At 37.1% G+C, this 27,493-nt stretch overlaps 1 protein-coding gene across 1 annotated transcript in view; it reads left to right on the plus strand.

Annotated features, from left to right (window-relative positions):
* Nucleotides 1-27,493, plus strand: part of ZNF827 (zinc finger protein 827) — a 158,204-nt gene that overhangs the window by 34,660 nt on the left and 96,051 nt on the right. The window contains exons 2-5 of the mRNA XM_063309764.1: nt 7,741-8,754; nt 19,859-20,031; nt 21,043-21,523; nt 24,341-24,574. Coding sequence (XP_063165834.1) covers nt 7,741-8,754; nt 19,859-20,031; nt 21,043-21,523; nt 24,341-24,574 — 1,902 coding nt within the window. The remainder of the gene's footprint in view (nt 1-7,740; nt 8,755-19,858; nt 20,032-21,042; nt 21,524-24,340; nt 24,575-27,493) is intronic.

The following is a 27,493-nucleotide window of genomic DNA, read 5'->3' on the forward strand; positions in this document are numbered from 1 at the left end:
ATAGTTTGCCAAGAAAACATCACAAAAGCGGCATCCCCCAAAGGGTCACACATGACTTGGTGCTTGCACAGGGGACCTTTCACTTTCACTTCAACCCTAACCTATTAGCAATGCACATCTTCCCCTGCACTACCTTTGAAATAAAATTTGTAATGCTTTGGACATACTGTTCCCAAGAGTGCACGGAAACTTGGACGTGCCCATAATACCAACCTAAAAGTCAGGATTCCCTTATTTTGCTTTGGAATGTTTACCTTGTATTTTGAGAGTGAAGTAGACAGTCCACCGATGGTTTATAACAACAGAATTGACCTGCCCTGTTATTTGATCCTTGTAATATCAGTTGAGTAAGCTGGACCCTTCTGTGTTAAAATAATTTGCTTTGCTTCCGTACTACATTTTTACCTCTCTTTTTCCATAAGAGGAGGATACCTTGCAGAGGCCTTATTTAGTGCTACTGTATCTGCACTGCAGATGGCAGCAGATAATTAATTTTCTGTACTTCTTTGCTGCCACCTAGCAGTTGGTGAGTTTTTTTGCAGCTTAGACATAGCAGCCTTAGCCTTATTTCTCGTATTTGACAGCAAAGTTCAATCAGCTCTAGATCAGACTTAAGTTTACTTTGTAGTCATGAATGGTTACTTTGTGGGAAACTTCAACTTAAAAAAAAATATATTACTGTACTATTGCAATGTTCTTGCAGTTAAAAACTAGATGTCTTGGAGTTGTGTTATTCAGGAACTTGATATACTGCAAAACAAATCTATACTGTGTTGTAAGAACTGCATCTGAGTAAACTAAAATGCGAATTTGAATGAGTTAAATAAGTTTAAACCAAATAAAACATTTAATTACATTTTGTATCTTGAAACTGTGATCAGGTTAGTAAGATTTTAATGAAATTGGAGCAGAAACATCAAAACCATCCAATTAAATACTGTGGGTGATTAGTATGTGACATAGTACCAGATAAGTGTAGTTGTGACAATGATTTAAGACACAGAAGTCAGAACAGGATTACTGCTAACTTTTACCTGACGATAATTTAGTGGATAACTCTACTTAATTTGGTTATGTAAATTAGAACAAAATAAGATTCAATCACAACTTCCATCTCAAGTTTTTCAAAAATTTTGCATTTTTGGAGAGCCCAGTAAGCTTCTATAAAAAAAGTCATACTTTTATAATGACATTGAGTTTTCCATAATAGTCCTTAGGTTTCTGCCTTAGCAGGTTTATCACTTAAGCATCATCTAAAAAGAATACAGACAAACAGGTATGTTTCAATGTATACATGTGTATAGATTTCAAAGTATAATTTATAAAAATTAATTCCTATACTTTTAATAACATTACACTGCTTTTGATAAAAATAAATGTATATTGACCATAATGAAAACAGAACCAAGGAGCTGAATGACTTGCCCACACTGCTGTCCAAATGGTGGTTGGACAGTTTTCAAAGTTCCAGTTTTCCTTCCTTTGGATCTTTTATCTATAAACTGGTCTTAAACTAAATTATTCTTCAGAGAATGCTTCCCAAATAGAGGACTGTTAGAAGGCAGGACATCTGGCCATCCTGTGCTTTAATGTCATTATTTCATCTCAATATTTTCAGTTGATACCCATTGATAGCATTTTGTTAGCAGAAAAATACAATTCAGGAAACCCAATTTTTGTTGACTCACTGTACTATGACAATACTACTACATTATACTACGTATTACGATAGTGGGGAGCCAGTGATGGAAATTGGGTATCCTACTATGTGTGAGTGTAAATATTTTCTTGTGTTGTGAATAACTATTGGATAAAAAATTTCTGTGACTTTTCAAGCCAATCATGCTTTCTAATTAGGAAACACGCTGCATTGCATCATCATGTAATTAGGCAGTGAGCTAATTCCATTCCAGGAGGAAAAGCTAAGATGTAAACAGATCTAGAACTTTTAGCAGGGGACAAAGACAGAAGCAACTAGAAAATGCCAAAGTTTGAGAATCTGTTTACAAATCTGAGGTGTGTGTTTGGCTTAGGCAAAAATAATTCCATAACGCCTACACACACAGCTCTTTACAGCTTCATATAATTCACTTTTATATAAATTTATTCAGAAGTGCCTCACTGAATTATATGTGCATAAGACTGTTGCTTTTTCAATTGCATGTTTTCCCAAACAGTCTTTTAACATCCTGATTGTAATTCTACATAGAGTTAGAATAATCTAAATTGATTATGACTGGTTATGTGCCATCAAGTTGTTGTTGACTCTTAGCAACCAGATTAAACCTTTATGAGGCAAAATACCTATTTCTACCTTTCAAATCTCCTTCCCCATCATTTCCAACAAACAATCTTAAGTTTATTTGATCACTGCTTTATTGTATCAGCCTATTATTACTTTTTAATCAAAGAACACATTCAGCAGTCGCCACAACAATGGTGATGTCAAAATTATATACATGCAGTCACATTAATCACACAAATACCATTTATTTATTCATCTGATTTGATTTGATTTGATTTGTATAGCCACCCATCTCACAAGAAGTGACTCACAAGAAGAATACCATAAGCATTGCATCCCAACATCTGACATAAGCACATCAAATGCAGCATTTGTGTAATAACATACATGTTGTCATTTCCTCCACCACCTATGGATGGGGGTGAGGTAAATGACAAAATGTTTCCAGATGGTATTTTTCTGTAGGTGCTAGCATTTTGAAGAATCCAGGACAAAATAAGGAAACACTGCAATAAAAAATGTATATAAAACAAAATTGCTAACAAGATCATGCATCCAAAAGGAAAGCTGTTTCTCTGTCCACACATTTCACTGGATTTGTGTCTTCCTAAAGCTTGAGTCCTCCTGTTCTATTGGACTGAAACAATTATTACCATCAGCCATCTCAGCATATCTGGAGAGTAGGAGCTGTATCTAAATTACAATTAGGCAGGTGTCAAATGGTCATGCCTGTAACTGTTTTTCATGTTCACTCAGAGTAAAAGTAACACATAGATGCAGTGTACCACTATTAATCATTAAGCCAGTAATTGATGGATGCTTTATATATTATAGTATATGCAAGCTCAAATAATAATTCTATTCATATGTACTGTATGTCTCACCAAATACAGTAATTGGAAGTTCAACCAATCCATTCGCTACAGTCCATTTTTTAACTGTTTTGTTTATAGTGCCATCTGAATGTCCATGTAATTGGGTTATTTTTCCTTAATGTTTTTGGTATTCATTGTAATAATCTTTTTGTGACTCTTACTGTGCTTTGGGATGTTCATTTTTCAAAGCAGTCATGTTAATGAAAGATACCTGGCAAGGAGGATAGCTTCCATTTAATACTACCACTGCCACTGTTCTGGATTACTTCTGGATTGGCCAGCCTGATGCACAAAAAAAATCTTTGATCATATCTGTCACTCTTTGAATGCCTATGGTAAGAAGGAGCAACTTAGAGTCACTCCCCTTTAAACACTGCCAGTCACATCTCAGAAAATGTTAGAATTGTTAGTAGTGAGAAATGTAGTTAAAGAAGCAGTTTTTAGAGTTTACAAGAAGTGTTCATTTTATCTTGTTATTTTAGAGTACATTCTTATGAAAGAACTATTCTGTTCTGAAGAGGGAACTTTCAAGAGAGAGAAAGAGTTATTCATTTTCTTTAATACCAATGTTATTTAAAATTATACCCCGAATAATCATTAGTATTTTTTAAGGTAAGTGTCATAATGCAGGATTGGGCTGTTTAAAATTCCTGGGTAGCATCTGAAAAGGCTTATGTGAGTAAGTAAACCACTCCTACATATGCATTGATGGATTTCTCAATACTTCAAAACTATTCTCTGAAGAGATATTTTTCAGCTTGAAATAAGAAAAAAATTCTAAGGATATAAAAGAATATTACCATGGATTTGGTTAGCTGCAAATTTGATCATTCTGCTGCAACTGGACTTCACAGCAGTGTGGATGCTAGTTTCAGAGGAAAGTGAATAGCACCTACTGTATATTTTCCTGTCCAAAAATCCACACAAGAACTGTGCCTGAAAAGTTGTACACGTAGCATTAGTGAGATTGAAAAAAAGATTATATATTAGGCAACTATACATTAAAGAAGCATTCATTGTATGATCAAAGAATGAAAAGGTTAATTGGGTAAAAAAAAATTCTCATACAATATAAGTTATGAAAGTGAGGGGGAGATATACTCAAAAGCTCCCAGTGTTCTGAGACATTATGTATTGTAAGTAATCATGAAACCAAATGTTACGAGATCTTGTGAATGTAATAGGAAGAGTATCCTGAAAAACATGGATGTGCAGGTTGAATGCAGTGCATAGCTTTTTCATGTCTGTCACAGAGGCAACTACAATAACATGACTGATTTAAATCCTTCATAATAGTTTGAAAAGCAGATGTAATATTCCATAGAGATACATAATACATTGTACTTTCAATACGATCAAATAGAGAACCAATTCTAACAGCCACATGTTGAAAATAAAGTTGCTGTTCTTGGTGTATAAATTATTATGACAAAGCTCTAAAGCAGCTTTTCCTAGCCTCATGCCCTCCAGATACGTTGAGATTACAGCTTCCAGATTCTCATGCCTATTGCTCATGTTGGTTGGGTAATTCTTTGATTTGTAGTCATAACATTTATGTGGGCATTAGAGCATCTGGTATATAAACACCGAACAGATGTCATTGACTCTCAAGGCTAGGGAAAATAAAACCAAAGGTCCATTGATAAGAAAAGGTGGAAAGAAAAAGTTTAGAAATTTAAACCCTGGGAGAGATGGATGGATGGATGGATGGATGGATGGATGGATGGATGGAAGGTAGGCAGGCAGGCAGGCAGGCAGGCAGGCAGGCAGGCAGAGAAAGATTGATTTCTGTGTTCTGTGGTAGGCATATCTGTGCATGTATGACTTCTTTCTTTTCTGCCATGTCATATTTGGAAGCTTCTACTGTAAGCAAATTCCTAAGTACAGTGCAGGGTTGATTATTTTCATTATCAAGATTTATTTGTGTGTCTGGTATGAAATCTGATAGCAAGACCTGCCTATTTCTACTCCCAGTACTAAGGGAAGAAACCCTATACTTCAACACCTGTAATAACAGTTACAGCTCTGTTGGAAACCCACTAAGTATATATCAAATCACCAGTGCCTTATCAGGACCAGGTTACCACCTAGATGGACCATGTAGCTCAGCAAGTGGGGCAGAATCTACCACAACCAGCAGCTCGTAATACCAATCCCGGCCCAAGATTTGTCAGCTGTTGCAGCAGCAACCTTCTGATGCTACTGTATGTGCCGGCTCCTAGCTGACAAATATGATGGGAACCCTGGCAAATCTACCACTTTCCTCAGTGTGAATTATAGATCTCTATAAACTTGAAGATTTTTCCATGATCAATCTCAAGTATTATATGTAATTGGTCCAATAACAAAGGGAGCTGCAAAATGGGCATAGTTGCAAAATTGGCAACTCCCTTTCTGATGCAGAACAGCCCAGGCTTGGACAACTGCACCAATTTTATGACACTATTAAGGGCTAACTTTAATGATTCAGTCCAACAAGTGACACTCACTTGTGGAAACTGTCATCTCCAACAAGGTAAGTGCCAGCTGAGAGTATACTGCTGACTTTCAGCTGTTAACTCAGGGTTCGACTATAATTGAAGAGCCTTAATTGACCATTTTAAAGTGGGACTGTCAGATGAAATATGGGACTAACTCATTCATCAGGGCACCCAAAGACTTTGCATTGGTCCAGGTCTGTTTGGGTATTGATGGGAGACTCAAGGAGTTGTGATAGAGTACAAGTGGGGAAGGGAAGATTTCACTGTTTCTTTTACTGTGCTCCCCAGGCACCACCATGTGTGCACCAGAGATTTTGGAAGTTGAACCCATGCAGTTGAGAACTGAGTTCTGTTATCTGTCTGAGAAAACTTGTGCTAACACACACAAGGCTTATATTTCTATTATGGAGAACCTGGCACTTCACAAGTGCCCTCCTAAAGCATCAGTGGAAGAATATCCTGGGTTCAAACGCATAATCCACATATTCATTAGGATAATGTAACTTTTCCTTCTTCATCATACAAGGCTCACAGCCTACAGGGCCTCAAATACCCATGAGATACTGTTCCACGGTAGTGACTCCTGTCTTGCCTAGCAAATATGCTTGGAAAGGTGAAAGCACAGACCCCCCCCCCATTTCTGGAGATTAGATTCTCGCAAAATGCCACAATTTGATATCAAATATAGACTTAGCTTGCTTAAAATAATTTATTGATGAGAATTTACAGAAAGGCTTTATTTGCCCCTCCTCTTCCTTCCTCCTGCCAGTGCTCATGCCATTTTTATTAAGAAGAGGGCTCCCTATATGTAGTCCATGATTACTGGCTTTGAACTCTGTAACAATTGAGGATAACTATCCTCTTGTCCTTATTTGGCTGCGGAAGGTGAACATTTTTATCAAATTGTATCTCGAGCTTACTACCTGATTTGCACAAAGATGATTATAAATGTTTAACTGATTTTTATTCTTATTATGTGAAAAGTCAGCCAAAGTCACATATATAAGAAATTGAAGGGGAGTCTGCTGCATCAAGCTAAAAATAAACTGAGTTCTAAAATGAAAGTAATCCAGTTGCTGAAATGTCTGTAACCTAGCTTGTTTTCTCTTTAACAAATTTTGTTAAATATCGTTGAGAATCTTGCTTTCTATAAAATTGATAGACAAGAGGGAGAGGAAGAAATTTATCTAGCTAACACAAGAGAGGGAGAGAGAGAGAAACTGCCATACCTAAATATAAGAAAGTTCTGGAATGGGAACCCTGATGAAGAAGAAAAGGATATGAAACTTGTCCCCTTTCTGCTATCTGGTTCAGGAGGAAGAGTAGAGTAGAGAGGTCTGAAGGGTGGCAGTGTTTCTCAGCTGCAGCCAATGGACAAATGAAAATGGAAGGAGGGACCCAATGTCCTTCAGCATCCCATAACTGGAGGAAGGGAGATGAACTTGGCACCTCCAAACTCAAAGGGGAGAGTAAAGGAGAAAAATAAGAGGAAAGCTGTGTTAAAGCTAAAGCTAGTGAGTCAGGATCCAACAGTGCTCAGGCCAGGCAGAACCATTATATAAACACTGAGCAAATGTCTCTTGACCATCAAGACCAGGAAAACAGCAAAAGGTCCATTGATTGGAGTAAGTGGGAGGGAAAAGCCTAGAATTTAAACCCAGGAGCAATTTGTGTTTGTGTGTGTGTGTGCATGAACGTGCTCACACATGATTTGTGACATAATTTCTGTTTTCTGTAGTATGTAAATCTATCTGTATATGACTTCTTTCTTGTTTGCGGTAAAGCAATTTATTTAGCTATGTCATACCTATCAGGCTTCTGTTACAGTAAATTTCTTAATATAGGGTTGAGTGTCTGAATTGTCAAGATTTATTGCTGTGCCTGTTGTGAAGTCTGGGGGAAGAAAATTCTAAAGGAAGATAAGCATTCTCTTTTTATTCATATTTCATATTGTATGTTTTATTACCATAGAATTACCTTGTTTTATACTCTTACTAAAATTAAACTAACATTTATTGAGAAATTTAATATTAACTTAATTACTGTGTTAATTAGTAGTATATTTGAGTCCATTAGCCTTACTGTGTGCATAACATGGATAGAATTTGAAATGAAATTTATTCACCTTGGTTCTCCACAGATGGTACTAGACAGGAAGAAGCTGAAGAGGAGCTTAGCGAGGAAGAACATTGGTTTGGGAACTCTTCAGAAACCCCATCAGAAGCATCTTATGGAGAAGTCCAGGAGAACTTCAAATTATCCTTTGAGGACAGGATTCAAGAGCAATCCACATCTCCAGACACTTCTTTGGGAAGCAGGACTCCTAGCAGCAACACACTGGAGTTGGTGGCTGTTGAGAATGAGGCCATAAGGGATGTATTACAGAACAAGGAACATCAATCCTCTAGCGTGTCTTCTATCTGTGAGGATGATACTCCTGGCCCAAACAAGCCATTGAGTAGTAACTTGAGACGTCTGCTGGAGGCTGGTTCTCTCAAGCTAGACACTACTATCACAGTTAATGGCCGGGTTGAGTCCCCTATAAATCTTGGCTCGAATATCTCTTTTTCTCCATCTACACATCATGCTCAGCAGCTAAGTGTCCTTGCTAGAAAGCTAGCTGAAAAACAGGAACAAAACGATCAGTATGGTGCAAACACAGGGTTCATATGGAATCAAGGAAAATGGTTGCCCAACTCATTGCCATCTTGTGGCTTGTCTCCAGATTCAGCAATCCTAAAATTGAAAGCTGCTGCCAATGCAGTCCTTCAGGACAAGTCTCTTTCTCGAACTGAAGATACAACAATAAGGTTTGAAACCTTTTCCTCACCGTTTAGTTCTCAATCAGCTAGCTCCACCTTAGCTGCACTATCAAAGAAGGTCAGTGAAAGAAGCATGACTCCTGGGCAGGACCACTCACCGCCAGCAAGTTCTTTTCTTTCTCTTGCCTCAATGACTTCTTCAGCAGCCCTACTCAAGGAGGTTGCTGCAAGAGCTGCAGGCAGCCTTTTGGCTGAAAAGAAAAAGTCACTGGTTGTAGAAGATCCCCTGCAGCTTTCAGACATGAAGCAAGAGAAAGTGACTCCACCACAATCTTTGGAACTATTGTTACTCCCAGCCCCTAAAGGAAGAGCTTCGAAAACCTCAAATTCAGGTAGGAGTGCTCATTTTGCTATAGAACCTTTATACTTATTCATCTCTTTATCATTTCCATGTATACAGAAAATACAACTAAACAGAAGACAGCAAAAATACTGTATTCACATCAAAGAGAGTCCAGCCATCTTGATGTCTGAAAGGGAACTGGTGTTTCAAATAGTTTTTTCTGTATTCTGAACAAAAACCAATTATCATATCTGGAATATTCCTATATGAAATTTGATAGGGGAAATCAAGTAACTTCTATGCTTTACAGTACAGAATACTGTATTAATAGTATTTTCATCACAAAGAGTTAATTTATTAGATTGTTTTGCCCTAACTGAACATATTATTTCTGTTTCTTTTGTTTTTATCTTACATTTTTTCACATCTACATGGTTTTCTTTCTAACCATTTTGTCTTCCCACCAACCATGTGAGATTGGTAATGGTCAGAGAATTATTGGCCAGAAGGTAGCCAGTGGTTGAAAAAGGAACCATCAGTTCACCATTCTGTACAGAGAAAGCATGGCTAGGTAATGTCAGGGGAGCAGATTCCCATCCATATTATAGTAGATATCCATTGCTGTATTATTAATTAATTTTTATATTTATTTGATTTGATTTAGGCACAGTCCCATTCTGAATTGTCTCTGGGTGGCTCACAATATAACAATAACAAGACAAAAACACAATACAAAATAGATAAATAAGCATATCACAAGGTTTGGTCAATTCTCCATTTACAATGACTTGTGCCATTTCTTAAGTATATCTCAATTTCAGCCATGTAATAAAATTGTCCCCAAAGTACATATCTTTCAGAATCTTAAACAAAAAAGTCCAGTTCAAATGAAATCCAACTGAAATAGGTGTAGATAATCCATTTCCTCAAGGTTCTCAGCAGCTTCAGTCTAACCACTTTCTCAACAACCTTCCCTAAAAAACGGAAAGTTGGAATGAGGTTGTTCAAGATTCTTGGGTCTTGGGGGGGGGGGTGCACCTCTACCTCTTTCAAGGCTGAAGGCTCCACTCCTTCTGTCAAAGAGGCTGTCACCACACTATGGACCTAATTACAGGTCACCCCCCTTGCTTCCTTAATAACCAAGAAGGAACCTGGATTTAACAGGCAGGTAGCCAAGCTGGCAGTGCAGAGAACCCTGTCCACTTCCTCAAGAGTCACAGACTCAAACTCATCCCAGATCACATCACAAGATGGAGCTGTTGGCAGCTTGGCAAGACCTTGCCAGTTGGAGTCTAAGTCAGAATGGATCTAAACAATTTTATCTACCAAATAGCCAGAATACTTCTCAAGCAGCCCTACAGATGATCCTGTAGCCTGTCCTTCCCAGCAGGGACTGAGTTACCCTAAATAGGACCACTTGACTGCTAACAGCAGATGCAATATGGGTGGAGAAATATTGGTCTTTTGCTGCCCTTATTGCCATAAGATAATCCCAGATGTGGGCTCTTACCCATGTTTGATCAGGCTCTTTCCCAGTCTTCCTCCAGGGGTGTTCCAGGCATTTCTTCTGGTGTTTTATCTCCTGGAGCTCCTCAGTAAACCAAAGTGCACCCTGGCATCAGTGGACTGGGAGAGCCACCCACCCATTCCAGGCAGCAACTAAGGTGTCAGCTGAACTGCACATCAGATCTTCAGGGAAAACCCCAACTCCCTCTGGCTCCATCAGTTGTCTAGGCCCTATCTCCTGGAGGTGAGGGTGTGTGTGACACCATACCTTTAAGCATGAGATATCTACCAGTGCCTCAATAGAAATACAGATCATGTTCACCATTGCAAATGTGAATTATGGTATCATTATACAGAAGGGGGAAAACAGAATTTTGTAGAGTATCCTACATAGAATCTTTTTATCTAGGTTTTGCACTTTATTTTTCACTCTGAAGAAAGTTCAATTTTTTACTAAAAGGTAATACTGTTAGGAAATAATGAATAAAATTGATAATCAGACCTAACCCTAATGTCTTCCATAAAGTATGAATCTATATTCTTCCATCCTATGATTGTTTAGCATCTAATTGTTTAACATTGTTCTCATAAATTTTAGAAATATTTTTCAGAGCTATTGTGAAAAGTGAAAATCTTTAAGAAATTATCACCAGAATTTATTTTCTAAAAGCAGTATGCTACTTACACAAGAGGAATGATTTTTGAGCATTGCCAGTTTATGTCAGCTCTGTTATATGAACATTTTAGTAACTGTAGCTTTTTTTCAAGATTAAGAAGAAGCATTGCTCAAAGTGGATAGCCACAGACTTCTGGACACCCTGCATAAATCTTGCAAAGAAATGTATGAAAGTAATAAAATCTGGCATCCTGCAGTGAAATCTGATAATCCATAATGACAGGATGAAACAGTACCATCCATAATATATAATGCATGTAATGTTGTTTTTATCCTGTAAGATGACTTTATATGGGCTAAAAATAATAGACAAAACAAAATATAATCAAACATAGTGAGAGAAGGTCAAGCAAAGCATGACTTGCTAGAATAAGGGTGAGCAACATGTGGCCTTCTAGATATTGTGAGAGTCCCATAATCTCTTAGCATTTGTCATTCTAGAAAGGGCTAATGGGAGTTCAGGAACATCTGGAGGATTATGTTTTACTCATTGTTGTACAAGAAGGAATACTTCTTGACCCACAAGCTAAGCATTAAGAATTGAAGCAGCTTTCAAAGAAACCCCTTGTTTTTTGTGCAAACTCCACATTGTGTTACTTGTACAAAGATCCAACCAGCTTTCAGAGAAAAAGCAAGATTGTGTGCCTGGCCCCCTCCAAATTGTTCACTGTTCTACCTGTTGCAATTATTTCCACATTTGCATAAGCAGTGGCGCTCAAGCCATGTCATGAGCATAGCTGAAGAAAGAGTTCTGCTGCTCCTTTAAAAACACATTTCTCTCATCACATTAGCATTATTCACAATCTCATGCTTATGCCATCTTTAACACACAAAGCAAATGAGAGCCATGAACCACAAGAGCATAATGAGGGAACAGAGCTTAGAGGCACTTCCTGGTCAAAAACACCAACATTTGGCAAATTCATGCAAGTTAAAGGCCAGAACTTCTGAGGATTATGAAAGTTGATCTGGCAGACACCAGGCTAGGGCTGTGTAAATGCTTCAAAAGAAGCACTTTGGAATGCAAGGGAGCATATATGAAGTACTGCTTTTTGAACAGTTAAGGCATCTGTGTCTTTTTCCAGGTACTTGTGGGTACTTCAGGATGATATGAAGGGCGGTGCATGCACATGCATGTAGAGATAGCTAAAAGCAACTTCAAGGAAGTGCTTGTGTTTCTTTGTATGTGTGCGCGTGTTTGTAGAATATTTCATATTCTTAACAGGCCATTTATGATACCTTAGATGAAAAGGAGAGCTAATATGAGATGCATGTAGTTGATGGTCTTTCATAATTATCCCTTGTGGAATGAAATTTCTTTGGACACCTTTATATCCCAATTCATCTTGAAATCAATTAGTTAAACGATAATGAGATGAATAAGAACCTCACAGTATTGTTTCTGGAGGTGAGACCCTGCTGTTGAAATACATGATTCTTCGTACATTCAAAGATGTAGGACTTGAAAGAAAAAGTCACAGTTACGCATCTCTTGAAGAAAATTGTTAGAAACTGAGCTGAGTATAGAAATGAATGTATATCAGCTATGAAAATACTCTCACACATTCCATTTATTCTTTTGATGATCAGAATTGTATGGTACTCTGAACATAATATATTTCATTGTATAATATTCTGGATGTTATTTCTTAGGCCTCTTGCCCCTATAGGCATGTGTCCTGTCCAGCTGCCAATAGGATAGATGCCATTTCCCTCAAGAAATACATTGGCAGCATTTCTCATATACTGTATGTAGGGCAAAGAGTGGCTGCTCTGCTCTGTAGTACATGATGAATTAGTTTCTTTCAGTACTATCAGCAATCCTACTTACAGTCAGAAGGGCTGTTTTGCCAGTTACAGCTCAGTGACCATATATATCATTGTTACATTGCACAGAAATTGGTGGAGAAGGAAAAATAGTGGAGTTGGCCTGCATTGTAAGTCACCTTAAAAATGTCTCACCTATAGCAAAGCCAGCTATTTCAAGGAACCTGTTTTGTTGCAAAAAGGGCAAGATCTACACTTCCAGATCAAATGGCTGTTTGATAGGCACATTACAATGAGTTCAGAGTAATGTTAAACATAAGCAGAAAATGCAACTCAGCACATTGCATCCTAAGTCCAAGTGGTATAGAGGATGTTGGAAAGGCCTTTTTTTCCCTTTTACAGACAGTAACACTTCAATCATTGGTTGCAATGCTGCCATATATTTTTCTTTATTTTTTAATATAATTTTATTAGAGGTTTTTACAGGAGTAAAAGATAAACATGAAAAAAATGAGATTAAGAAAGAAAGAAAAGATAGAAAAAAGTGCAAAAAAGCAAAAAGAAACAGTTTTAAAGAAGCGACTTCTCATCTTTACAGCAGTTACAAACAGACATAATATCACTCCACCCCCTTTAAGATTACATTACATCGTTTGCTTCTTCTCATATTCAACCCTTTTTTTAGAATGGGCAGAAGAAGACATGGATGTAGAAGTGGACAGTGTGAACTGAATTAACACAAGAAATGAAAAGTTAAGAAATGTACTGAGAAATATACTTGTGCACCTTGTCAGGAAGAAAATAAGAAACCAAGTTCTACGACAACATCTTAACACTAAGCTAAGAATTAATAATACCAGAATACTGCATAAGAGAAAAGAATATAAAATTGACTTGTTTGATCAGGGACAAGATAATAAGTACTTTTATAAAACATTGAAAAATATTTATGGACTTTTTGCTGAAGATGGACGAAAATGAGTTGATGATTTCTGGATTTGCAAATCAAAAAGGGCTGAAGATAGGAAGAAGCGAACCATGTAATGTAATCTTAAAGGGAGTGGAGTGATACTAAGTCTGTTTGTGACTGCTGTAAAGAAGATCGGAAGTCGCTTCTTTAAATAATATTTCTTTTTTTCTTTTCTGTACTTTTTCTCTATCTTTTCTTTCTTAATCTCATTTTCTGTATTTTTTTCATGTTTATAAATGTGCATTTAAACCTTCACCAGGTTGTTCTGTAGCTGCTCTCAGTCTCAGGCAAAATTTTCTCTTTTAAATCCAGTACTGTCACATTGTGTAAATCTTCTTTCAGCTCTTGGCTTATTGTTTGCATCTCATTTGTACTGCAGATTCTTCACATTTTTTATTCATCTTTTCTTCTAAATTTGCAAATCTTTCTTCCTTCCTTCCTTCAAATGAAATCAAATCTCTCATAACAGATTCAATCAATGATAACTGCCCATCTTGCTGCAATATTCTTTTCCAATTTTTCCAACATCCTTTGTACAGTCTCTGGAATAATCCCTGTTTGCTCTGTTGACAGTTCTTTCCTCCCTTCTATTGTTGGTTTCCTAGTATTTGCCATTTCTCTCCTTATATTTGTAATCCAAAAAGATAAAGCTACAAAAATAAAAGAGCCTTTCTTTTTTTTCTTAACTCTTTAGACACATCCAGCTCTCCATAATTCTATAGTCACATGATCTTTCACAACTTTCCCTTATCTCTGTTTAAGAAAATCCACCAATCTGTCCATTTAAGAGAGTTAAGCAGTCCTCTTTCTCATGGAGATATTTAATTTCTTTAATTAAGTCCAAAGTACTTCAAAATAAACAATATTCCAAATTTAACTGGTCCATTAATCCATTTTAAATTTTCATAATTCAAACTCTTAATAAGCTTTTTGCTTTCAATTCGTTTTAAATCCTTATAATTATTTCTTTACATTTCACTTTGATCTTGTTCCAGGTTGAAGGAACACTCACCAGGTGGTCTAGTTGCTCTGCTGTTTAGAAGATCTCTGTAGCTGGCAAAATAATAATGTTCCAAATGTGTGCTAGAAAGTGGGGTTTGGGTTGAACCTAATGTCCTTAAGGCAGGCTGTGCCTGAGGCTGAGAGCTTGATGTTTCTTCCTTGGCTCCTGGTGCTCTACTCACAATTGGCTTACAGAATCTCTAGAACCTGTGGGTTTCCTCGTGAGGAGCAGTCTTATAGAACACACGTGGGCAATCTCTTGGCTTCTGTCCAGAGAAGCTCCACTGGTCCGGGTTTGCTGCCTGGTCACTGGCCCTTACCTCAGCATCATCACCGCTCTTCAGAGATGTGTCAGCTCATCATTTTCCCCACCTGGAAACCCCCCCCCCCATATATTTTTCTTTAAATGGCCATGTATTATTGTGATCGTGTGTTTGATTGCAAATGACTGTGACCCTAATCACACTGTGTGAATGACAGCCAGCCATGCTCTGTCCCTTCATGAAGCCTATCTCTGAAATCACTCTCACATGTAAGGCTAGTACTGCTGCATTGAAACAGATTGTACTCTGGAGCTTTCAGAAACTGTAGTCACCTGTAAGACATGCCAGAGGTAGAGGAAAAATTTAGCTTTGAGAAAAACTACCATCTGGAGGACAGGATAGAATATACCGTTTGTGTTTTATAAGTGTGGCTCTGTTCATGGAGTGTATGTCTGTAAGGATCCATCCCAAGTACTGCATTTATAGCTGACAAATGGCTCTACTTTACTTGTCTATCATAGGATGTATCCGTTAGCAGATGGTTTTCTCCTCACTTTCATAAGTCTTCTCAAGTTTCAGGATAATCAAACCTGAACTATGAGACCATGAGTGAAGCTCACAGAAGCTTTCAGGTCAAGGTTGTAGTTAAAGTCCAGCACATCTGAGGGTTGTGAAATATGAGATTATGAGGTTATACAATGTGTCTTACATATCTGAAAGATACCAAACTGTGGAAATCCTTTGAAAGAGGTGTTTCAAAATGCATGGGAGTGAGTACAATGCATGGCGTTTTGAATTGTTAAAGCAAGTTCTGTCTTTTCCTGGGCTTCTGCAGCTGCTTTCACATGTGAAAACACCTTGGAGTAACTTGAAAAAAGATATGGCTGCTTTAACTATTTAAAAAGCTGGGCTTTTACATGCTCTCATGCATTACAAAGCATCTCTTTCAAATGGTTAGTAAAGTTTTAGTATAGCCTGATGTCCTCCAGATACATACAGCATAGAGTAATTATGTTATGCATAGGTGTCTAGGTAAGTCTCGCATGTTCTGGACAGGTTTTATTCCTACATCATTGGAAGAAGACCAGTAGAAGCTCACCTTTGATGATGCTGAAAGGGATTGTGGAAACACATTCAGAGAGAGATCATTTTATAAAATAGTCTTACGTGCATTTTAAAGGTGAAAATATTACTTCTGTGAATATCAAAATAAGGAACAAATCCTGCTTTCAAAAGGTTTCTGCTCTGCACGTTCTGTTGAGACTCTACTTTAATTTTTGTCTACAGGCATTACTTCAATGTTAGTTGGTTAGTTGGATAAGTCAGTCTGATTTTGTTTCACTAGTGCCATGTTTACAGAATCATAGATATATGAATACAACAGGGTCAGTTCTGAATATATAAAACATAAATCTTTCCTGTTCTTTCTGTTAAGTGTGAAAGTTTGGATATTGCAGTTTTTTTCACATAGTTGAACTGTAACATACATGGTGGAATGTTTTGAGTAAATGCTGTTTGGCCATTTTCTCTTTGGTTAGTAATTGAATGGAAACCTTGCATTAGCAAGCATAATACAGTTGTTCAGGATATACTGTATAACATTTGCCTGTGAAGAAATCAGTCTTTGAATCATATCTAGAACCTGGATAGAAGGAGGAAAAGGAATTTCCCACTTCTTAATGATTAGTTGACTTTCTGTCACCTGAAATTCACTTTCCAAAGTGAGCATTTAAAATCAAATGAAATGCCTAAAAGTATTAACCCTGTTTCTTTAAAATAATTTACTCAGTAGTAAATGCCAGAGAATTCTGTTGGGCCTCCTTTGTAGCAAGTGTACATAGACAACATAGTGCTGGAAAAGACACACATCTCCATGATCTTTAATAAGCAGAAAACAGAGAGTGGCCTCCAACTACAAATCCGTGCTTTTAATAGATGTTCCCTGCAATTAGAATTCAGCTTAAGGTTTCCATTCAACCATATGTTTACTGCTTGTCTTTGGACCAATCATTCTATTTTAGCTCAGCCTACCTTATGGGATTGTTGTGGGGATAAAATGAGAAGAAGGGATCCTCATGTATGCTGCCTTGACCTCCTGGAGAAGATATGGAATGTGTTAAATAATATTTTGATATTTAAATTGAACCAATGTGCACATAGGTGTCCACAAAGGGGTATAACAATGAAAAGTACATTATGATATTCTGATGCAAAAAATGCCACTTAACATCACACCTCTGGCTGCAAGTACATAAGGGTGGAATTTGCATCATGACATCATTTTAACAACAATCTTGTTTCACAGCAGATGCCCATGGATGTGCAATATATTGGATGCTAAGTCAGATTTCACTACTCTGATCATTTTTTTCAAATTTAAGTTTCCTTCAGCATATGCAGATGTGCTTTGGTGTTACCATATGCAGACATTTGCCCACACATGTACATTAAAGTTAGCTAGAAGAGGATGACAATCATATAAACCTTGAGGCCCGTCACTCATTTATGTCACCTGAAATTCACTTTCCAAAGTGGGCATTTAAAATCAAATGAAATGCCTAGAAGTATTAACCCTGTTTCTTTAAAATATTTAGATCTAAAAGGAGCCAATTATGGAAACTCCATAATTACATTCAGCTGAATGCAGTAAGGTTCAGGTAGATCATACTGGCATCCTTTATAAGGTAGCATATGCAGGAAATTATGAGAACATGCAGGTTTTATCACTTGATCCAAAACACTAGAACGATTAACGTTTCAGTTCTTAAAATAAGGAAAAAAGCTGATGAATGCATTAGGCATGGGTTTTTATATTCTGGAAGTATGCCACTGATCTTGGCAGTTTTTGAAAATAATCAGATATCCTTTCAGCAGTCACAGAAATATTTTCTGTTGCTACAGTAACATTGTAAACTTAAACATAACAGGACTAGAAATGTGCAGTGTAATGTCAGATAGTTAATTAAGTCAATGCAGTGGGCAGAATCCTCTTTTCTCTTTAGTTGCCAAGACTTAACCTGATGATTATCTCATAAACTTATTACATTTTTCATCTAGTTCCAAAACTATCCCTTGCCTTGGTAACATTTGCAGCAACAGTATCTAATGGCCTCACATATAGGCAACACTTAATAGATAGATTCTATTTGTAATAAAATATAATTGGAAATAAATTATTATTGTAATATACAAATCAACCTGCTGAAACAGGAGTTTGGAAACTTTTCCTTCTGGTTTTTTATTTTGTTTCAGGTAATTTGAACATGACCAATTGAATGGTAAACGGTTTGGTGCATGGATCAGCAACTCTTTCTTGCCCCAGATGCTATGTTACAATATTGCACAATGGTACAGCATTCCCTTGAGAGCTGGCAAAATCTTACAGCAAACACCCTCAAATTTTGTAACAGCTGAGATCAAGAATGCTGAACATCCCATGTGATTTTGATATTTTCATGGTGATCATATTAGATCAGTGATTTTATATATTAACATTCTCATTACTGTGCCATAATGAGTGGGTTCACACATCATGCTAAGACAAAAACAGATCACATTAGGGTTTACAGTTAAGTACAAGCAGTTAAGTGTTATGGCTTGTCTTGATTACACTGCACTCTAGAATTACATGCTAATTAATTCAGTTCATTTGAGATGTACTGTATTGGGCACAACCACGATTGGAAATCACACGTTTGACCTCCTGGCCTAGAAGGAAAGGCAGAATATGGTTTTCCTTTTGTCTTTGCATGGAAGATGAAAAAAGTTAAAATTTTCAGTTGTGTTTTGTAAGAAACTAGAGTGAGACACTTTAATGTTAGTTTTATTGGAATATATTAAAAAAAACTTTTTAGTTATCCAGGAAGTACAAGAAACAACATTCAGGGGTAATGATTGACACTGTAAGCATTGTTGCAGAAACTAATATTGGGTAAGCCCTTGTTACATTAAAATGTAAAAATGAATTCTTAACCTAGCTGAAGGGAATGCTCTGCTCTACTAGATGAAGGCCGTCTTGCAGAATTCTGTTCTGTGTTTTCAATAGGCCAATAAGGTGTACATTTAGAAGAAGAAGAGAGGAGGAGGAGGAGGAGGAGGATTTCCTCTGATAGAAATTCTTCTGTTTGATGTTCCTACCGTCATTGTCCATGAAAGAGAAGCAGCAATTTATATATTGCCCTTTAGCTAGAGATGCTAAATTTAGCTTGTTTAAGTTACTCTAAAATAAATTATTTATATTTATCTGCACACAGAGAGAGCAGATTCTTGGATGTGTTGTATTGCCTTCGGCCCAAGTTAAGTTTTGTATCATTAATGCACTGACAAAACTGAGTTGAAGAAAAACTAAATATGATCTCCAAAGAAATGTATCTGAAGTGGAAGTGGAGTCTTAGATCCTCAGAATGAAACTAGTCATCAAGAGTGATTTTGGAATCTCTCAATATTGGGAATGGAATATATCACACTCTTAACTCTAGTCTAACTTTTAATCAGGAACTGTGGGTTACTGTGTACAGTACTTAATAATTTTATTTTATTGTTGGCATATTTCAAATACTAAAGTGAAAAAAGAACACTTTTGTCATGTTACATAGATCAAGAGCTGACAAATTAGCTGTGAATTACGAGACTAGGTAAAGAACAGTAGCATCCTCTGCTGGTTGTCTGAAGTATGATTGGGCCCTGTCCTGTATTGTTTAGAATTCTGTTTATTTGGACAACTTGATTCCCATACCAGAAAAATGTGGATTTATGGTCCATTGAATTTAATAATATTTAGAAGGTTATAATATGTATAAAGTTGTGGCCTCAAAGTTCTATACCCAAAGGTATCTGAAAACTTCAGAGAAAAATACTTAAGGGAATGTTTCTGCAAAAGGAATTCCCAAGTTGAAAAACTATATTTAGAAATGTAAAATGGAAGTAAATTCATGAATCAATTCCTTCCCTCCTCTCTTTTTTTTTTAAGCCTCAGAAGAAGAAAGTGGGAAACCTTTCCAATGTCCAATCTGTGGTTTGGTTATAAAAAGGAAGAGCTACTGGAAGCGACACATGGTGATCCATACAGGCTTAAAAAGTCATCAGTGTCCTTTATGTCCATTTCGTTGTGCACGTAAAGACAATTTGAAATCACATATGAAGGTAAGGCTGGTAAATTCTGGCATTTAAGAAATCTGGTCTGTAAAGTTGCTGTTGAGGATTTTAAAGCAACTCTTAATGAAAGGCTTAATGAATAATGAATAATATGTTTTATTATTAATATGATTGTTATAAATTCATTTTGTCCAGCAGAGGAATTGAGAGGTGTTGGGCTCCACTTTGTTGAATTTGTTCAAGCAGAGACTAGATAGGTGTTTGTCAAGAATATTTCAGTTTGGATTTTTACACTGAGCAAGGGAGTGGACTTGGTGTCTAAATTGCCTTTCCAACTCTATGGTGTTATAACGATAAAAGTAGTGACCTCCCTACTGCTCTTTCTGAAAAATACTTGCTAATTTTGAGCCATCATCCAGTAATTTGTATTTAAATATGTGTGTGTATGTGTGTGTGTACACAGAGAGTACACAAATACAGAGAGGGAGAGACATAAACATCCTAGGAAATACTTGTTTTTAGACATAACCTGAAAATCAGTGAGCTTTGTAGCCTGGTGTTGAACAATTTCATCACACTTTTAGCTAGTGACCCCTGGACAAATGTTCACATAGCCAAATATTCATCATTAAATTCTTGAATATAGTAGGAAAGCCATTTTGAGCTCTATATGCTGACCTTCCTTGTTAAATCAATGAGATCTGCAAATGAAATGTACAGAATGTTAATAACAAAGAAAAATCAGGACAGGAAGAGAGATGATAAATCAGCAAGTGGTAACTAGCCTGGTGCCCTACAGATGTCTTAGATGACAACTCCCATAATCCCTTATTATTGACTTTGCCAATTGGATCTTATGAGAATTGCAATACAGAATGTATTAGAGTACCACTTTACTGAATCTTCATTTCTTCTACTGACTCTCTTCCTACCTTCTCGCAGTCCTCATAAGATTCTATACAGTTCATTTGCAGATCTCCATGATCTTAACAAGGGATTTGTATTTATCTGAAAGATGTGTTATTATCACTGTTGTTGTTGTTGTTGTTACTGAATTAGGTTCACCAACACCAGGACCGGGGAGAGACATTTCAGTGCCAGCTGTGCCCATTTACTTCCTCTCGCCATTTCAGTCTGAAACTCCACATGCGTTGCCATCAACACTTCCTGAGGACAGAAGCCAAAGTGAAGGAAGAGATCCCAGAAATGGATGTCAAGGTCTCACCACTACTCAGTGACAACTCCAGAATGGGGCAGGAGGTGGATGGAGGAACAGACCATGTAGGGACTACTGCTGCCTCTAGATCTCCTGATGCACTTGGACAGGTGGGAGTTGCCATCCCACCTCTGCTAGTCAAAGAAGAACCCAAAGATGACAGCAGTGCCCCTAGCCCCTCTTTTGCCCTCAATGTTGTTGACAGAATTGCCAACAGTACAAAGCTAAAAGACTCCATTGACTTTGTGACCAATACAGCATCAGCACTTTTCAGCCAGGATATCTCAGTCAAGATGGCTTCCGATTTTCTCATGAAGCTCTCAGGTAGGGATAAACAAAACTTTTTTTTTTCTCTAGGTTGGACCATTTTCCCATGTTTTTTCTCATAATTCCATTTTATTCCATGAAAAAAAATAGCCTTTTCGGGATATGAATAGTTATTTCCAGATATTTTAAATACTATTTTCTCTCAAAATAATGCCTTTAAATGCATGATGCAAATATGCATTATTCATACATAATTCTTTGCAGGATTGCCTTTGGATACCACCAGCATCCCACAGTGCTGGGAGAAAGTATCCTAGGGGTCTAGTTTGTTGTTTGGTAAATGGATGTTTATAATTAACTCTACCAACTAACACAACTATTTTGGTAGCTGTGCACCATGGTAGACACTTTGTGCCCAAAAGTTTCCCTACCCCTCTGTACTGTATCTAAAAGCACTTATGCTTATATTGCCAAGAATTTTATCATAACGTTTGAAGAAGTACAAAATTCAGAGAATAGCTAAATTCAAATCTTGGTATTACTCCAAGAAGAACAAGTAGGACAGTTTCATGGAGGAATTTATGAAAACTGCTTTACTTAAGAACTTCAAATATTTGGTGATTCAGAAGCAAATTGCATTTCACTCGCTCTTGTCCTGAAGTGATAAGAGTGTTCTTGTGTCCCTCTTCTGTTTTTTAACAATGAATCTCAGCTGTCTCTCCTTACTCACATCTACACTAAAAATATTTCAGTTTTTTTTAAAAAAGGAATCTTGTAGCAGTTACTCCTCTGGCAGGGAAGGATAGGAGGAAGAAGCCAAGGCACCATGATGTCTTGGCTTCTGGAGAAGGGGGACAACCAAGAAATGGGATAAAACAAAAGTTCATGCCAATAGAAAGCTACTTCACCCTGCAGCTCCAGAGGAAACACTGCAACACCATTGTTGCAGTGCCTCCTCTGCATTGAAAGTCGAACTAATTCATTTCTGGAACTACTAGACTAAGCTTTCATTGACTTTTATCTATTCCAAATTCTCTTTACAACAGGGACACATTACAATGGGAGCACAGACTTGGTCCAGGTTGAAGCAACTCTAAAAAAAACCATTTCCTAATCTCCCAATGAACCTGGTTGCTGAAATTATTGAGATTATGATATATAGTAATACAATTTTAGCTGGGTTAAGGCAACTTCTAGTTATACTGGCCACTTAGACTCAAGTTGTTCTATAATATTGTTTTGGAAATAAATCAGTGGATAGATTCTAGCTTTTGAATCTGAGCATATTTAAAACAAATAATTTTACTCTCAATTGTCCCAAGGGATGTATGTGCTCTGTCAGTTTTGGGAGTAATTGGTACTCAGAGGGCAATTTCAGGCATAGCCATCCTGTGGGGATCATGACTTTTTAAAACACCAAATGTTGAAATACTGCTTTTTCTTCAGTAAATATATTGAAATCTATATTAAAGTATTGGCAGCTGAAAGGCATCAATCTGTTATCTCCATGCCATAGGTATGGTAATAAGACTAACTTGATTGAGCTTGAGTGCTCATGTTGAATGAAAATTCTTGTGAGCTGGACACCTCTCTTTTAATTTATTAAATAGAGATGTGGAAAGTAGCACATGAGCTGAAGTCATAAATGCCTTTAAAAGTATTTCAGCTATAACATCTAAGACATTTATTGCTATCAATCAGCACAAAATGTTGCTTTTGTTCTCTTGGATGAAAGAGTAGAAAGTCTTTTTATTATTTTTGTAAGAATGTCAGAAATGAATGACAAGAAAAATTGGCAAATTATTTCAGTGTGCTGTCTTTGTATTGGAATAGCATGTATAGAGCTCTATTTTATTTTATTTTATTTTATTTATCTGGAATTATTGTGGTTAGTGTTGGGGATCTTCAATCTTTTGTGCGAGTGCTATATATAAGCAGCTGTCAGAATTGTAAATTGGATTAACTTCATGGTGGTGAACCATTCCCAGGTTCTAGAGCAGCTTTTTCCAACCTCCGCATGCATTAGAGTGTTGCCTTAGATCCAGGTCATGCAATTGGCCATTGGATCCCCTTGAAAGGAAGGACTATAGAAGACTCTCTGTTTAGGTCTGTTCCTTCCCTTCCCTTCCCTTCTCTGCTCTACTGTGTTTCCAATACTGTGTTTCATAACACGTGTGAAGTGAAAGGTCCCCTGTGCAAGCACCAAGTCATGTCTGACCCTTTGGGGGAACACTGCTTTCATGATGTTTTCTTGCCTTCCCCATTTGTTCCCCAGTCCTCACACCAGTGCTTCATAACACACTGAACCATAAATTAATCAACCACATTTAAAATAATAAAAAATACTATTAGAAAAAACTAACAGGATAAGCAAAAAAATAAGACAGGATACATCACAATCTCTATAAAGATATATCAAAATGTATGTATAGAATTCTATAGTACTATAAAGCAACTTAAAACAACAAATTCAGCCTTGACTACACAGAATTATATTGATCAATCTTTCCATTGCATCTATGAAGGGTCAATTCAAAGGCCAAAAATCTAGGATTTTACATCTGGGATGGTCATTTCCAACCACAAATGTTTGGTTTCTTCGTTGCCCTCAAGCCTAGCAAACCATGTTTTAACCTAGTTTGTCACAGGAACCAAAGCCATGTGATTGCTTTATGGGAGTCAGAGAAAGAAAGGGATGCTAGGAAAAAATACTTTATGCCTTGAAAAATATTGAGAAATATATCAAAATTTGGGGCCTCTCATAATTTACTCAACTTGATTTCCTGGCATATGATTTCCCCAATGATTGCCCATGTTTAGCTTTCTCTTGTGAACTGATTTTATATTTGTGCTTTTTCCCACTTTTCCTAACAGCTGCAAATCAAAAAGAACCGTTGACACCTACATTTAAAGTGAAAGATGAGCCGAAAGATGAGGACAATGCAAACTCCACGTTGCCTAAAACCAATTATGTTTTTAGTCATGAACCTGAGGTATCCACACCAATTATTCCTAAGGAGAATCTCAAACCACAAGAAGTGCCAGCAAATGTACTGCAGCAGGATATGTCAGTCAAAGCAGCATCTGAACTTCTCATGAAATTATCAGGTAATTGGTTGCTTGAACATTAAACTAGCCTCTTGCATTTTGTTTTTATTTTTTGTTCCATTGATAGGAGTGAAATTGCCTACTATTCCATTATTACTTATTTTTATGGGCAACAATAGCTCATTACTGGAGTGGACATATTAAAAAGTACTACTAAATTATTGCAAAACCTGTTCATTTCTTATTTAGTGCTTTTGTGCATTACTACTGTTGGTACAGCTTTAAGATGTTATAAAACAGCCCTCCGCAACCACGTGACCCCTGGGTATATTGGGATTACAACCATCATGCTTTGTCGTAGAAGGATGGAGAGGGAAGCTCTTATATCCAGTCTTTGCTGTCAACTGTATTGTTGTAAAAGGGAAAAGGATTGGGGGAGTCCCATCACTTCAGTGTTAACATTTGGCTGCGTTCGAGAGCACCTTGAGCCACGAACTAGCTGATTGCATTTTACAGCAGTGTATTATTTAATCCAGCCTGTGGCTAGTTTATGCTTTGAAGCATTGTAGAAGTTTGGTTTATTTTTGAAAGGAATGGGTAAGTTAACTGTGGGTAAGTATGTCATGTGAATAAACCTTTGTAGAGGGAGGAGCATCACCCTTATCCCTACCATCCAGAAATCCCCCCCTTCAAACCCCTGATTAATTAGCTCTTAACCCGCCTATTTCATTGGCACTTAGAGCAATGCCCACATAATCTAAATTTTCAGAGCCATATCTTAGAGCGAAAAACCACGCTGAGATGGTATCTTGGTCTCTAGTGTTTATTGTCCTATTCTAGTAGACAGAAAATCCTGCCAAACTGAAAGACTGTGGGAAACCCACATAGATAAACCCAAAATTCAAGGCAGGTCTGCCCTGAGTTTCTTTGAAGGAAAGTTCAAAGCCTCTAAACTACACATGCGCTTTTCCCCCTCCTGTTCATCATCAATACTCATGACACATTGTTTCATTGGCTGAAAATCTCTAATTTGTATGAAAAGGTGTATACAAAATCCTGTCAACTATAACAGGTGTGGGCAAGGTGGTTCCAACAGGCACCAACATACTCCTGACAGTTCTCCTGGTGCCACAGACTCTCTACTCCTGAATTTTTATAAAATGTTTTAAATAAAAAATTACATAATTGTACATAATTTGTGTCATGACCTGTATGATATATCTGGAAAAATAGATGGTTGGAGAAGGTTGTGGCATATACTCAACACTGTTGTTCTATATTTTACTTTGGTGGTTTAGCCTCACTTTATAAGGTTATCAATACAGTTCAAGAAAAATAGAAAAAAATGCTCACTTGGCATTTTTTCCAGAGACTGTCATTCTGACAGCTTAGTTGTGTACTAAGATAATTGTACTGTTTAATTTAGCAGCACGACAAACTTTATTCTTATTTCATGACAACCTAAAAACATTCACAGCCTGGCATAGAAAAGCTCTAGAAAGTAGGTCCATAAATGAACTGTGCACAGACCATCATATGCATATGCATTAATGACAACTTTAGTTCTTTGTGTGAAGATGTTTGTGTAACCAAAAGGGCACTATCCATACACAAAATAATAGTTTAAGGAGATCTGAAGAAAAAGCCATATTTTCACAATTTGGTAGTGGTGTGACAAAAACCACATAGTAAGGATTGAGTATGCTCATTTGGGAGGCTTTTTAGGAGGAGAATGTAGAGTAGAAGGTATTATCCTGAAAGAGCATAGAGCACTGGTATCCTAAGAAGTGCTCCAGAAGAAACGGGATGTAATCTCTCATAGACACTATAGGCTACAGGTGTATTTCTTTAAATAATTACTGAAAGTTTTGAGATAGATGAAAGATTCATACAAAACTCTGAACTTTGGCATTGGAAGTTATAATTGACCCTTCTATGGGAACTGATGGGAGATATTCCAGCCCTGCGTGTTTGTTACATAACTGGATATGTCTGGTTTTAGTCATTAGTTAGTTCAGTTCAATCTAGAAGTTGCAACAATGACTGTAGTAGTACTAAAATTAGGTAGATACTGCTTAATAAGAGCTCAGAGTCCACATACATTTGAATAAAGTTCCACAACAGCTGCCCATCTTATTTTGTCTATCCTTCTGTTTATTCATCTGCTCTTTAAATGCACTGTGTATTCTATGTAATTATGCTCTGGTATTTGCAAACAGCTCACTTGGGTGGATAAACTACTCCTGTCCAGATAGCTCTGTATGCCTCCTAGGCTTTACAGAAATATTAGGTTGCACCCTACATAAAATATTCAGCATGTAATTATAGGATTGGGATTGAGATTCTGAGAACATTTCCAGCACCATACCTAGTGGCATAGAATTTGCTTTTCACTGAGAAAGCACATGTTTGTGGTAATGCTCAGGATACAAATATAGATGCATGTAGTGTGAAGAAGAAAGCACAAACACATTTGGACTCAAGAATACTAAGTGGTTGTTTTTGGCAAGGAAGTTTTATTATTAATTCTTGTGCATTAGTTATAAAGTAATAAAAAGCCTTGTTTGGCTTCTAAGTGATACAGCTTATTCTGATCAACCACAGCTTAAGAAGAACTGATTGAGGGTTCCAAATATGGAACAATAAGGAAATCCTCTAGTATATTCTGTCACAGGACCTTTTCTTTTTTCTTTTCTTTTCCAAAATGCATTAATTACAAAGGGAGATACGGCACAAAGCTGCTTCTTGTTCTTGGACTATAATGTTGAAATCACTGATTGAGGAGCATTGGTTGCTATATATACCTGGCTCAGGAGGCAGTCCCTACTCCTTTCCCCTCAATACCCTTTGTACAGAGTTGGCTGCAGTGTGAGTCAGCTGTGGCCCATGGAGCTTTGTGCCAAAAGCCTAGCCATCATCTTCCAATTGTCAGCTGTGTGTCGGGGGGGGGGCGGGGATGGTCAGGGTAAGTAGCCACCA

The sequence above is a fragment of the Candoia aspera genome, chromosome 8 (assembly GCF_035149785.1).
Source record: "Candoia aspera isolate rCanAsp1 chromosome 8, rCanAsp1.hap2, whole genome shotgun sequence".
Taxonomy (NCBI): Eukaryota; Metazoa; Chordata; class Lepidosauria; order Squamata; family Boidae; genus Candoia; species Candoia aspera.